The following is a 14,364-nucleotide window of genomic DNA, read 5'->3' on the forward strand; positions in this document are numbered from 1 at the left end:
AATATATTTTCATTGTTAGGTATACTTAAAGTGGGTTTGTATAACTGAGCTGTGTTTTCTCTTCACTGAGTTTAATGGGAGTATAAATAACCAGTTTGGAGAGGGACCCCTGGATTTATAGATGTCTCAAGCTTTATGTGATAATTCTCACCGAGCATGTAATTGTGGATTCATAATACATTATTGCTGATTATCAATAACGTGTTACTAATTTTAGTGATCATCGTGAAATCTGGTAATTTCTGTGAAAGGAAATGTCTCAGAGATTACTCTCAGTGTTTAAAAAAACAGTGCCTGTGAGTTTAAGTAGCAATAGCAGTTAAATTCCTATCTCCTGTCTCCATAAAGACCAACTTTGTGAGGATTACTATCCTCACAAGCAAAAGGCTTTAAATGCCAAGTGATAGGAAGAGGGAGTGGGGAGGGAAGTATGCATCTGTTTATAACAGCTAGTGTTAAAAATGTGACTTGGAGTTCTTCCAAAAAATCGAAAACCTTAAATGCAGTATGATTGATTTGTCTTTTTATCCCTTAATTTTTTTTGACCAGTAAAATCTACCACCCAAATCCTCCCCAGTTCGACTGAGGAAAATCCAGCCTTGACTGGAGTTGTTGCAAATCAGTATAATGGTGTAATAATTCCAGATTGTGGCATTGTTCTTTAAAAGAAACACTTGAAATAATCTAAAAATCCATTGTCTTTTTAGGTACAGGGAGAAAAGGACATAAGTTCTCAGATGAAACCTTTTATAGCCCCTATTGGACTTGACCTTATCATCTCTCTTTTTTTTTCAGCCCATAGCTTCATATTTTTTATAACCATGGAATCAAGGTTATAGTTTCAAGCGAGAAGGATTTTGAGAGAGGGATTTTTAAGAAAACTATTATTGCAGAACCTGAGGGGGAAAAAACCAAAACGTAAGTCACCAAGTCATTGTATTCTTGCTATTGTTGTATGAACTTCATGTTCTGATAACTGATTCTACCATACTTGGGTTTGGGATTCTTTTTGCACAAAATTACACAGATCAGGATTTTATTAAGGTAAATGCTTATAAAACATATTTCTTCAGTTATGTTGCTATATGTAATTTTCAAAATCACTAAGTGTGCCACGGAAGTTGTGCTTGGATCTTAAGGCTTTTCAATAAGCAGACACAGGAACCATTAGGCATGAAATGAGGTTTTACTTATGTTTAATCATAAGGAGTGCTAGTTGTCTCTATACAAAATTGTACCAGAAAGCTGGAATTGTGTTAGAATACCCTATTTAGAGACCTCTCATAGGGACTATGGTAACAGATTCCTTAGATGTTGTGTGAATTCTTCTGTGGGTGATGAAACATGTGGCTTGTATTAGCACCCTAGAGAGGGTGCAAAATATTTTTTAAGGTATTTAACTGGTGAGGGAATTCAGAAAACATTGCATCCTGTGTGCTTAAAAGAATTTATAGCTTGTATCTGTCTGGCTTTGTTAAGCTAGCTTCTGATTTGATTATGTTTGTGTAAAAGGGATTTGGGAAATAATCATGCTGGTTCCTTGTAATATTTTGTAAAGAGTTATTATGAGAAAAGAGTTATGGAAAACTCAAAACTTGCACTTGGACAGGTGTACAAATGTTAATTTTAATTCCTAATATAATAAATAAGATTTGTGTGAAGAAAAATTTATGTTCTTACAAGTCAACCATAGTTGCTATGGTGGACACAAGAGTGGGTCCTGTAAGAAGATTCTGCCCATGTTTATGTGAACTTTTTGTGTTGTTAGGCTTAATAAGGGATGATCAAATGATTTTCTGATATTCTGACAGCCAGAAAAAGTTGCTGCATCTTTCCTCTAGGCTCATTTTTATGAACAAAACCTGCCATTTCCCACAAAAGCATGTTGCAAAGCCTTCAGAATTTCACTTTGAGTTATAAATTAATATTAAAATGCCTTTTGTGACACCCTCCTTCTCTGCATTGGCTGCAGTCAAAAGTGTGGTTGATTTAGCGTGAACAAGCTGAGGAAAATGCACAGATAAAAGGACCTTAATTATATTTATCTAACTGTTGGAGGATGGGAGCGATTGAAGTGTCTTGGACTGCCATGTAACAGCTGCCAGGCAGTGACTGACTGAAGTGCTTGGGCCCACTGCAGTAGTGGTATAACAAGGAGTCACCCATCATTCTGTGAATGACAAACTTTGTGGCAGTTCAGGCTAACTTTCATTTTGTAGTTGAGATTGACTAGTGCACCCATGGGTTGTTGCCACAGTAATTCACATTTTGTGAGCTATCTGGAATATACGAATTCATTTCATTTGAATGTCTTGAGCTACAGAAACTTCTCCTTCTGTGGGTTTGGGAAAGGGAGATCCTTGCCACCTGTAGTGAGCCAGCTCTTGGTGGTCCAGACGTAGCTGTGAGCTAACAACTCTGCTGTGGTGCTGTGACAGCTGCGACATGGGGGTTTGGGCAGCTGAATTGGCTGTGAAGAGAAACCAGCTTGTGAGTTGTACTGGTTCACAACAAAGGCTCCATAGCACGGTAATTCTCTTGATACGGTGTTGGATCCCAAGGAAGAATAGAAGGTTAAGGCAGACATGAAGTAAGACTTCACAGCTGGTCAGATTGGACTGGGTGATTTCCTGAATGGAAGGCTGCACCTCCACTATGGCCTTCGGAAGTTTTGATCAAATAATTAAACTCTGTGTGTGTGTTTTTTAATCCCTTTTTATTTTTAGTTTGTAAAATTTCCCAGAGCTAGAAATTGTACAAGTTAGTTCTGTATCATGAGGAAATATCTTTTTATTGAAACCTGGGCTGCTGGAGAATTCTATTGTTTTTTGTTGTTTCTACAACATAAGAATTGGAAAATCGTAATTTAATTTTCTAACATGTGTGATACTATAGTTTTTCTGTCTTTCCCCACTAGCAAATTACTTTTCTGAGGCGAAGACTTTTGATGTATCTAATCTGTCCTTGAACAGAAGGTGTTGATATAGCCCTTGCTATCCTTGTTACCTTTCTGCGCCTCTCAGGTATTGGCTTTGGTCGATCAAGGGACATATTTTTCTGCTCTTTCAGCCCTTTTTGTACTTTCTTCAATATCTAATTTCATTTCAAAATTCAGCATGTATTTGCAAGGATACCTTTTAAACTGAGATGTTCGTGTTTGAAAACCATTGAGTTGTCTGATATGTATCTGCCCTTAATGTAAATGATTCACTTGGAAATGATGTGCCTTGATTAGTTAAAATTCTTCACATGTGTGCAGATGAGCTACAAAGCAAAATGACTTGAACATCTTTCCACAAGGCATGGCTAGTGTTTCTTTGCTAAACATTTACTTATTTTCAGTTATTATAGATAATATAGTTCAATTAGCTTTGTATCACATAAAGTGTTTAGGAGACCTGCTTTACACTGGTGACTGACAGTCTGCAGGTATTTTTAGGGTGAACCTACAAAACAAGAGGATTACTGCCTTATATATCTGCACTTAAACCTCTTAGCATATTCTATAGGACGTAGTCAGAGCTTGTAGTTGCTGTGGTGTCCGATGAATTGGTACATTTGCTTTAGAATAGTTATTGATGGAGATAATGAGTCTTGCTTGCTTTCGTTTGCTGAACTTCACAGGTTTGTGAGAGGCAAATTATTTCTCTTACAACTGCTGGAACCAGCATTGCATATCTTTAGGAATAACTTCTGCCTTGCAATGATCAAACTTGTATTTTTGTGAGAGTTTAAGAGTCTGAGTGTTTGCTGTGGTGGTATTTCTGTTACATAACATTGTGGAATACTGAGTACTGTATTTAATTGATGCAATCTGGGGCTATTTATGTTTGAAAAGTCTAGCTTATTTTACGAAATCCTAGAGGATAGGGCCTCTAGTAGCTGAATGTTTTAGCCCCAGAGTTGTTAACAGTGTATTGCAGTACAGCTCATTATTTCATTTCCTGGTATTTCATAAGCTGTCTGCAATTTTTGTTTAACTCTGGCTTTTGCCAGTAAGATGTTGCTGTCATAACATTGTTTTTTCCTCTCCTTCCACCCTCATCCATGGTACAAATAGACTTGTTAAAGTGCTCTGGAAACAGCTGTGGTGTGCTCTCATGATACCTTTGCTCAGCAATGAGACAGCAAGATATGTGATGGGTTTGAGAGGATGGTTAGTACCTCACAGCTTATGATGACAATGCATCACGATTTCTAAAAATGCTGTCAGAGACATAATTGTCACAGCTCTGACCTCTTTGGTCTTATATAAATATTTTGAGGTTTCAATTTCTGTTGTGTTTTCAAAGAATGATCTAAATATTACTTTCACTGCTGGAAGGTGAGTTTTCTACATCTGGTATATTTGTTTCAGTAGCCTTTTAATTATGTATCCAATACTTTGTTTATCTCCAAAAGGAAAATCCCCTTAATTTGAATTCTAAATAATAATGATAACAACAACAAAATGTATTTATTCACTCAACAAATGAAGAAATGCTTCATCTTTATGCATATTTTGATGTCTTAGAATGCTTACTTGTAGTGTTGTATTATTAGATCATAATTGGGTAATGAAAGGGTAAATGGGTTGGAAAGCCATGTGGTGAATAATGTGGTTAGTCATACTGGATTGTGAAAGCAGGACTGTTAACGTTTTAGTGAGCATGCTCATATGGTTACATGCCTTCATTTGCTTCAGTGTGACAGTGCTGGATTTAATTAGATTTTATGGGATCTAAACTTACAAAAAGGCTCAAAGTTCTGCATTCAAAATCTGACACGTGAGGTGACCTTTTCTTCCTTAGAAGATAAGGGTACTCTGTGTTCTTGTGCTGGTGAATAATTGCAGAGAAGCTGTTGCAGGGCAATTGCAGCAAGTTTTGGCTAACCTTTGCAGTAGGCTTGGAGAGATCGGACATTACATGTTTTTGTACTGTGTAAGTGGGAGAGGAGGGGAGGCCGTTTGTTTAGCAGCAATGCTTAAAAAGGATTTTTCAGAAAAGTAAAACTCCATTCTGGCAGCTTCATAATAGACAGGGACAGACTATTTACCTTGGCAGCAATCGACTTGCTTTCTTAGCCTGCCTCTTTGTTGTAAATGAAATGTTCTTACATTGTCCTCTTAAATTTAGGGATTCAAACTGTACATTAGAAAGCAAAATAGATCTAAATGTTTTGAACTGCTTCTTTCTTATTTGTGCTTGTACTGCAGGTAGGCCTGCCAAACCCAAATATCATCCCAAGAAAATGACCTGAAACAAGCATATTTCCTTGCTGATGTCCTAGTGTCCTGGTTATAGCCAAGACCTACAATAACGCTGAAGTGTCAGCAGGGAACTGACTTTTATAGGAAAAAGAAATGTGGAATACTCCTCTGGAATACAGAAGTGTGGACTGTGTGCATTTCCTGATGCAGACCCTTATGGATTTTGTAATAAGATTCAAATTTTGATAATGCTCAAAAGATAGCTGTTAACCATTAGCCTGTGAGCAGGTGTGACCAGGTTGTACTTGCACAACAACTCAGAGCCACCGAGTTTTCTAAGGATACAGGTCTTCACAGCCATGCAGAGGAATGTTTTCTGAAGTGTTTTCCTGGTAAGGAGGTTAGAGCAACACGTTTTTTCAATGAAATTAAGATAATTTGCATGTCTTCTTAGGTCTGAAGTATCAGGTAGCTTTGGCAGGAAAAATGCATCTTGATTCAGAAACCTTTGATGTCGAAAAATGCCTGGTATTTGTTATGCAAAATCCACATTAGAGGTGGATGATCTTGCTCTAGGTTTTAGGCTCTTTTTGGCTTGTTCCTTCATCAATGTTAGGTGCATTTCACTGGGGAAGAGCACATGGGAGCTGATAGCTGTGCATTTGCTTATACTTCACCTGTGTGTGTCCAGCAGGCAATAGAGGTGTGAATGAGGCTTCTTTGTTGTTTTTTTTTTTTTAATTACTTAATCTGATAGTAACATGTTAATTGAATTAGTTTTCTGATGGAGGTTTGTAAATTTTAGAATGATCCCTATAACATATTGTTCTTAAAACTATATTTCCCTGCTGTTTGAAATGCACACTTCTAGGAATTTGATTCAAGTGTCAATACTACTGCTGGTGGTTCAGGCTTGCAAGAGGACTTTGTACTATAAATGAGGAGGATGGAACCCCGGGGAGGGGGGAACGGGGAGGCGGGTGTTCCCTCCTGCCCCCAGGTACTCTGTATTTGTTGCAGGCAGAGGGTACTTTGCCCTTATTTGACCCATGACTTTCTTTTTTCTAAATTAGTAAAGTAAATAGGAAGCAGTATTAAATTCTGAAAGAAAACAAAAGTAATCTCAAACCCTTTGAATGTTTTTTAAAAAACTGGCTGAAGACTAAATACTAGTTTTTGTCCTTTTCCATTGCAAACAGAAAAGATAACAGATAATTGAAAGCAGATTAAATAACCTTTGTGAAGGCTAGAGTTCAGAAGCAAGATTAAAAAATGGGTTTGTGCTGTTTCTTTGTCCTCGGTGTTGAAACTGTAAGTGGTTGCTTAGGGTGAAATATGTAGTATGCCCTGGCTTAAAATCTAAGCACTTAAATTTATGGATACAATTCAGGTACTCATATTGTCCTTCTGCCCTGCCGATTCTATAGCTTGGATCCCCTTGTAGCTGCAACTGCTATACAAAAAACATTCATGCAAAATCTAAATGAATGGCTTACCTAAAGGTAAGGGGAAACATGGGTAAACTGTTGCAAGGCAAGCTGAGCTCCAAATTTGCATCATCAGCAGCTTTCACCTGATCTAACTTCAGTTAATATGAAAGTTTACCCATCTCTCATTGAAGGGTAAATTGTTGGCTTGTGCTTACTGAAGGGTAAAAGTGAACACACTTGCACAGCAGAGCAGCTAGCAAGACATGAATTAACATGCTGGTTTATCTTGCAGTCATTTGTTCTGCAGCCATAACCTGACGATGCATAAGCCAATGAAGCCAAGGGTGCTTCAACATGCATTTTTATCCGTGGCAATGTTGTTTCTGTCTCTGTTTCTGACAACCCTGCCCCTGAGCTGTCAGTGGACTGATACAGGTGTAAATGGTAGCTTTTCTGCTGGTCAAAAGAATAATAGTGCTAAAGCTCTCCTTAAATTGGCTTAGGAGTTCTGTTTCCAAAATATAACAATTTGCATAAAAATAAATGGCAACAGAAATTTTAAAATTCACTTGTCTTTTTAATGCCTTTTGTAGGTGCTTGTATGGTGCTTTGGGAACTAAAGGTTCAGTCTCATATTGTAATCTCTTGGATTGCAATCTCTTGGATTGCAAAAGTGATGAAGGTCTTCATGTTGTGTAGATGGTTTGGTTTTGTTTTGTTTTTTTTTTCTCCAGTGGACGTGACCATTCAAATATTGAGCCGTTCTGCAGTAAGCTGCCTGTTAGAGATAACCTTGAAATGTACCAGGACCCAAAGTGGCTCTGTTTCCTCTTTTCTCCAGAAGATCTCAGTGCTTTCAGTCTTTATTAGCAGTTTGTCTCTGATGTAATGTTATGTTTTGTGATTTAATTAAATTTTGAGTTCCCTGTCTTGGCTTCTCACCAGGTTTATCTTCAAATACTGTTTTTCCATTGTCGTCTCACTCTCTGGGTCCACGCTGAATTTGTAAAAGTGAAAAGGAAATAGTAGTTTTGGTGGTTTGATTTGTTTCTTCTTGGGTGATTTTAAAATACTTTTAATTAGAGGACAGAACTGAGTTGCTAAATATAAAAATGTCAGAGACAGATAACTTTCATTTTACATAATCCCAAAACAGTATAGAACTTTGTACAGTATCAGTGATGCTGTCTGTTTAGTAGAAAATAGCCTGATAGCTTGTTGCAGCCTAGGCTGGTGTCTGTTGTGTTAGCAAGCATGCTATGCTTGTATGGAAATGCAAAGAATTCAAGTAGAAAACTGTCACTCATCTTTCTTTAGAGCGCAGGGGTTTTGAGCTCCAGACAAAATTAGTAAAAATTTCAGCTCCTAAATTATAGCAAGTCATGTGCTTCTCTTCTAAATCCTCAAATACTCAACCTGTGTGAATTGTTCTACTTAACACTTTCCCATCAGATGACAGTTCTAGTAATATGGGGCAGACATGCATGTTATCAGCAAATTAGGTGCTTGTAGGACAGACTGCTTTGCAGCCTACTCATAAGTCTTTGCATTTCAGAAAACTCAAGTGTGGGCATTGGAGAGAGGTCACTGATTGCCTGACCAGAAATTAATTTTGCTATTTGTCAGCTTTTCTATCAAATAGAATAAGCTATTTTTCAATTGCTTGTTGCCAGTGTGACCTCAGAATTAGAACATGAAGGAAAATGGGTTTGTTTTTCATTGAAAGGGAAATACTTTGGGCAAAATGCCACTTCAGCTTCTCATAGAAAGTGTAGTTGAGAAACTCCTATTCTCATCCTCCCCTGTGGATTGAGGTTCCTGGTCAGAATAAATGACTGATAAGGCACCAGTCTCATGGGCAAAAGCAATGCCCAGGAGGGAGAAGTCCTACAGAATGCTCACATAAGCAAATGTTATGATAAGACAATTAGACTGTGGTTTTTCACAGGCGATGCAGTGGCTGTGTGCTGTTTTCAGTTCCTGTTTCATTGTTCACTGAAGTTTTCTAGGCTCAGAGTTACCTTGAAATTTGAAACTGGTACATTAGTCTTACTGCATCTGACTGTATTGGTTTAAGGGTCTGTTACCCCTTTTGGCAGAATGGAGTATCCGTGCCCATTTCTCACTCTCCGAGTGCAGGGTCAGGCAGCTGGGCTGCAGGCCATGCACTGGCCACACTCCTATGCTCTTCACTGAAGCAGCTGGAGCAGCAGTTTTGCTCATCATGCTGTGGCACTGCCAGTCTGCAGCAGGGGCAAGAGTGTGTGTCTGTCCTTGTGAGCTGCAGGACGTGTATAATGTGTTCTGTTTCCTTTAGACTGAGTGGTGCCTAGACTCCTCCATCTGCAGTTTGTAGAGCAAAATACATAACTATATTGCTATAATGCCTCTCTAAGCCTTAATGGAGAATAAATCTTTGCAACTCCTCTTAAAACTTAGAGAATTGGCTTTGCAAGTTCAAAGATTTTAAAATGGTTCTTGGCTTGTAAAATAAAGAAACCGTGTTTATAGAGGAGTGTTGTGGTTTAGCCCCAGATGGCGACTAAGCCTCACACAAGTGTTTGCTCATTTGCCATGATGGGATGGGGGAGAGAATCAGAAGAGCAAAAGTGAGAAAAGTTGAGATAAAGGCAGTTTAATAGGTAAAACAAAAGCTAAAAAAAAAAGGCAAGCAAAGAGAAAAAAGAATTCATTCACTGCTTCCCATGGGCAGACCAGGTGTTCAGCAATCCCCAGGAAAGCAGGGCTCCATCACATGTAATGGACAAACACCATTGCTCCAAACGTCCCCGCTTCCTTCTTTCTTCCCCCAACTTTTACATGTTGAGCATGATGCCATATGGTATGGAATATCTCTGTGGTCAGCTGGAATCAGCTGTCCCAGCTGTGTCCCCTCACAACTTTTTGTGCCCTGCAGCCCATTCAATGGTAGGGTGGGGTGAGAAGCAGAAAAGACCTTGATTCAGTATAAACACTCTTTAGCAACAACTAAAACATCAGTGTGTTATCAACATTATTCTCAGCCTAAATCCAAAACACAGCACTATACCAGCTACTAGGAAGAAAATTAACTCTGTCCCAGCTGAAAGCAGGAGAGAGCTGCTGCTTCAGCTTGTTCAGTGGTAAGAAATGTGCATGGTTTTTATTTTGCACATATGTTCTAATCTCTGAATCTGCCTAAGTAAATTCAAGAAAATATTTTAGGTTACTAGTAATGTCAGGCATTTTGCAACTATGAAGGAATGAAGTTAACACTTCTTTATAATTAGATAATTTTGATTGAGAATCCTTGAGCAACTTCCTATCCCTGCCCTTACACTGAATATTGAGTCTTTTTATTAGTAGTAATTTCTCCAATAGTGTCTTGGCTAATTGTAGTTTGAATCCAATAAGGATGAGCATGTCTGAAGTACAGACTGACTTGTATATAGACATTGATACATAAGAGAATAGCATATAAAAAGCTTCGAATTCTAGGCTTTGGAAGTGTGATTACAGAACTGTTTTCCCCTTTTGAAGAAATTCATTTCTCATTTGAATGTAAGAACTTCTACCAGTAGACTAAGCAAGGGCTGGGCTGTTCCACTCAGTAAAAGCATGAAACTATCTCTCATACTTAAAGAACAGCAGAAGCACCTAATTTAGGAGCAGTTTTAGAGCTATGAATCCTTGCCTTGCATGAGTGCCCTGTAAGCTTGTGCTACTGTTGTCCTGCTTGGTTGCTTTAGGTAGGTGTTCAAATTTGGGGAGACAGGTTTTCATGCTCATCACTCTTTAGAGCCTCTCCTTCGTCTATTTTAGGTAACCTTATGCTCCCAGTAATAGTTATTTCTTGGTCTAATGTTTCAGTTGCTGTGGAAAGTTACATAAATAATGTGGATTTGTTTTTTCTGCTTTGAAGTGAATACCTGACTTTTCTCTGAATCCTTGTTCAAAATATTCTCCTTTCACAGGTACTTCTGTTCATCTTTGCAAAAGCTCAGATTTTTCACAGGGACATTTGTCATGATAGTGATTGACCCGAAGTGGCTAAATAAATGTGTGTTTGGTACCTATTGGCAGTATTCTTTTTTTTCTTCTTCTAGGACGTGAAAATCTGAGAAATGAACAAATTACGGCAAAGCTTTAGGAGAAAGAAAGATGTCTATGTCCCAGAGGCCAGCAGGCCCCATCAGTGGCAGACTGATGAAGAAGGCGTTCGTACTGGCAAGTGTAGTTTTCCTGTCAAGGTAAGAGTTTCTGCCTTTCTTTCGGGTATCCATGAGGTACTCTTGCCGTGAATTATAATTTGGGTTTTTTTTGGCAAGCATAACCAGCAGCATGCTTCGTTACACTCCTGTTTTACAGTCAGCTCTCATTGCAAAGGATATGGCTTTTTTATTAAAACCCGGTGACTCGTGTAACAAGTGCCTCGGAAAATCAGTGTGAGATATCCTACATCATTATCTAGTTGAAATAAATCAGGTAGCTAGGCAGAGGAATAATACAATATTTGTCTTCATTTTTCTGGAAGAGCAGAAATGATAGACCTCTTGAACTGCATGGAAGGGTACTCAGTTCTCTAAGTTGAAAGTGTAGTTGCAATTACGGTTTGACTTGTAAGGTAAGTGGTGAGTTGTGATTGGAAAGCAGTCCTTCCTCTTGAGAAGTGGAAACATTGTCAAGTAACACCTGGAGTTTTGACCAGTGCATGAGGTTAGAAGGACTTGCTAACTTCTGAGAATGCCTTCTGTGCTACAATTTTGTGTGTATTTATTTTACAGACTGTTAATACACGTGAAACTGAAATTACCTTTTAGAATTCTGATAACTTCTTCCAGATTATGAGAGTATTATAAATAGGTATTTTCTTTTCTTTGTCCAATTCTGCTTCCCCCCCTTTTTCAGAAACTGTATTTTAATATTTTAGAATAATATTTACTATTAATACTTAAGAAATACCATAATAGAAATGAGTATAAAATTTAAGGTGTCCTGTTGCATATACTCCCCTTGTAATCAAAAGCTTTTTCCTAAAGGTACGCTAATACTAGATCTACAATAAATTGGAAACAGATGACACTTGGGGAAAGCTAATGGATTAAATATGTATGTACAAGAAACACAGTCTATGGTTCTGATGCCTAAGGACCTTTTATTAATTTTTAGCTTTATTATGCTTAAAGTAATTCTGTCTGATAGTTAAACATGTGATGTTGCTAGGTGGAACTCTTGAAACCGACTGTTTCATATTTTTGTGAAGCTGTGGATTTGTGCAGATATATAGTAAAGTTTGAAGTAACTTTCACATTAGGTTATGCTCTATTGTAGTTGCTTTTACATATACTCAAGTGTGTACAACATTTCTCGTATATTGTGATTGCTTGCTGATTTGTCTTTGTCTTGTGTTATTTTTCTGCTAAAAGGAAGGAACTGTAATTTAATGCTAAACAGAGATGGTGTTTTGCCAAAGCTTTGAAAGTAACTGCTCTGTGGAAGCTCAAACTTAGATTAAGGTTTAACACAGTCTAGGAGAGAAAAGAGTTGTAAGTTTGAGGATGGTTATTTTTTCATAATTTAGGCATTATACAGGGTGAAAAGCAACGTGCTCAATTTCTAGGCATTAAGTTTTATTCAAACTTTTTCAATCCTTTACTGAACACAAAGAGTGTGAACTGCTGCTTACTGTTTAAAGACTGACTTTTTTTAAAACTCTCAGTCAGGACTTGCACTTCTAATGACAAATGCTTCCTGTATTAAATAAAGCATTCATCTATTCTGGGCACATGTACCCAAAGTCAAAAAAAGGTTTTGAGCTATTCTGTGCTGAAAAGGCATAGAAATGGATGAATCTTTGCATCCTGTCATCATAATGGGACTTATTTACACTTATTAGTCCACTTTTAGTTGGAATTCACTGAATTAATTTAATTTGTTCTTTGGAAAAAATACTCTAAGCTGAACACATCTCTACATACGTTTCTTGGTTTGGTCAAAATGGTAAACTGTTAATATTTAAAGAATTTGCAATTACATGAAAACTTAAATTCAGAACAATTTGATATTAAGAGGCATTATACCTTATTTGATTAGAATTTATCATCCAAAATACTGTGCCTTGATATGGACAAAGTGGAAATTTTTATTAGGCTTGAGAGGCAAAGTGGGTGTTAACTGGTGTTTAATAGATACAGGCAGGAAGTATGCCATTGTGAGTGAACGAGATAAACCACATGTAGAGTCATCGGTTTAGTGGGTGGCACTATATTTTGCTCACAGAAAGAATAGAACTTTGTCCTATTGAAGAAGAGTATCCTGTTACGCTGTTCTTGGGTATTTTTTTTAAATTCATACATTCCAGGAAAAGTATGCCGTCTCCTGTGTCCTTAAGTGTCTGATGGGGTGACTTTTCTTCCTGATGCTCCTCAATGAAGCAGGATAAACTGAGATATTTTGGGGGAAATGGTTAATGAATAGGAGTGCATTCAAATCTGAAAGATGGTGAAAATGCCTTAATTTTCTTCAAGTTCCTCAGTGGGAATTCTAGAGTGGTCTGTTGCCTGTAATGTAGCTGCTCAACCACAGTTTAATAGTTTCGGGGTGGTGTAAGTCTGTCCTTATTCATTATGAACTGCTTTGCCCACTCCCTAAAAATCATCATCTGTAAGTCTTTGGAGCTCAAAGTGTAACTGAGTGGCAAGACCAGAGTGTGGCTTTTGCAGGGATTATGAAAATTTTACCTGTGCTCAGTGAAGACCTGAGAATTGTTAATAAATATTCTGCAGCTGTCTGTAAGGTTTTCTGTTTGAAAGTAAAGTACACGAAACTAATGTAGTAGTGGCTGTGCATGTTTCTCCTAATGCTGCTATTTTATTTAGGTAAGACTAATATTCTCTTCTTTTTTTTTTATTTTTTTCCTCGAGAGAGAGGAGACTTGTGCAAGTGTTAGGGAAAATTTGCTCTCAGTTTCTCTTGTAAAAGAAAAAGACCAAGATATATGTCACTCTCTTAAGTTGGTTTGTGTTTTAACTTCTTGCCTTTGGGCATTTATATTTTGCCGAGAGCTGGGATATTTGTAGAGTGCTAGCGCAGATTTATCCTTTTCTAGACATTACAGAACATGTGGAAGCACTTTGAAAGTCATGTTGCAAATAGGATTTCATCCTGCCTCCAGGCTTCACTCCATTAGTGTTGGACAGGGTCTCCAGTAGCTTTGAGGATACTGTACTGCAAGCACATTTAATGTTATTGAAAGGTTTTCTATGTTGGCATGGTTCTTGAAGCTCTTCCTGTGCGATGTCCACACTGATCCTTATTGTTAAAGTCCTTAAGTGTACTGATCCTTATTGTTAAAGTCCTTAAGTGTACTGTTGAATTTTGAACAAATCTGATAAACCTATGGATTGCCTTTGTTTTGGTAGAGAAGATGCTCTGTGGAAAGTGTTGGTAAAACCTATCATGTTGTTGCTTTAAAATTCGGGGGAGTGGTTTGATGCATGGTTGGTTCTTTCCAGTGCTGTGCTCATAAATTTGGAGATGGTGATAATCATGGGTGTGTACTGTTACTTTAAGACAATGACACTCTTTTTAAACTCTGTTTAACAGTCTGTTTTTCCACTAGTTGGTGAGGCTGTGTTACGTGTAACCAGCTACTGATCATATTTTCTCAGTGATCTTCATGTGTGTTGAGGTATTTGCAGATAGTTGTTCTCTGTGTTGGAATTCTGACCATACTTGTGGTGGTAACCTGACACATTCAAAGTA

The 14,364-nt window shown here is 37.8% G+C and overlaps 1 protein-coding gene across 9 annotated transcripts in view; it reads left to right on the forward strand.

Annotated features, from left to right (window-relative positions):
• Positions 1-14,364, forward strand: part of NUMB (NUMB endocytic adaptor protein) — a 62,016-nt gene that overhangs the window by 16,839 nt on the left and 30,813 nt on the right. For 8 of the 9 annotated variants that reach the window (XM_018082351.2, XM_018082350.2, XM_018082352.2 and 5 more), the window contains exons 2-3: positions 796-918; positions 10,707-10,850. In XM_018082351.2, the coding sequence (XP_017937840.1) occupies positions 10,725-10,850 (126 nt within the window). In that variant the 5' untranslated portion in view covers positions 796-918; positions 10,707-10,724. Of the gene's footprint in view, positions 1-795; positions 919-5,495; positions 5,584-10,706; positions 10,851-14,364 lie in introns of those variants that run through there. The other variant, XM_008926757.3, reaches the window with a different exon arrangement.

Source organism: Manacus vitellinus, unplaced genomic scaffold (genome assembly GCF_001715985.3).
Source record: "Manacus vitellinus isolate BGI_N305 unplaced genomic scaffold, ASM171598v3 scaffold_6_pilon, whole genome shotgun sequence".
In the NCBI taxonomy this organism is placed as follows: domain Eukaryota; kingdom Metazoa; phylum Chordata; class Aves; order Passeriformes; family Pipridae; genus Manacus; species Manacus vitellinus.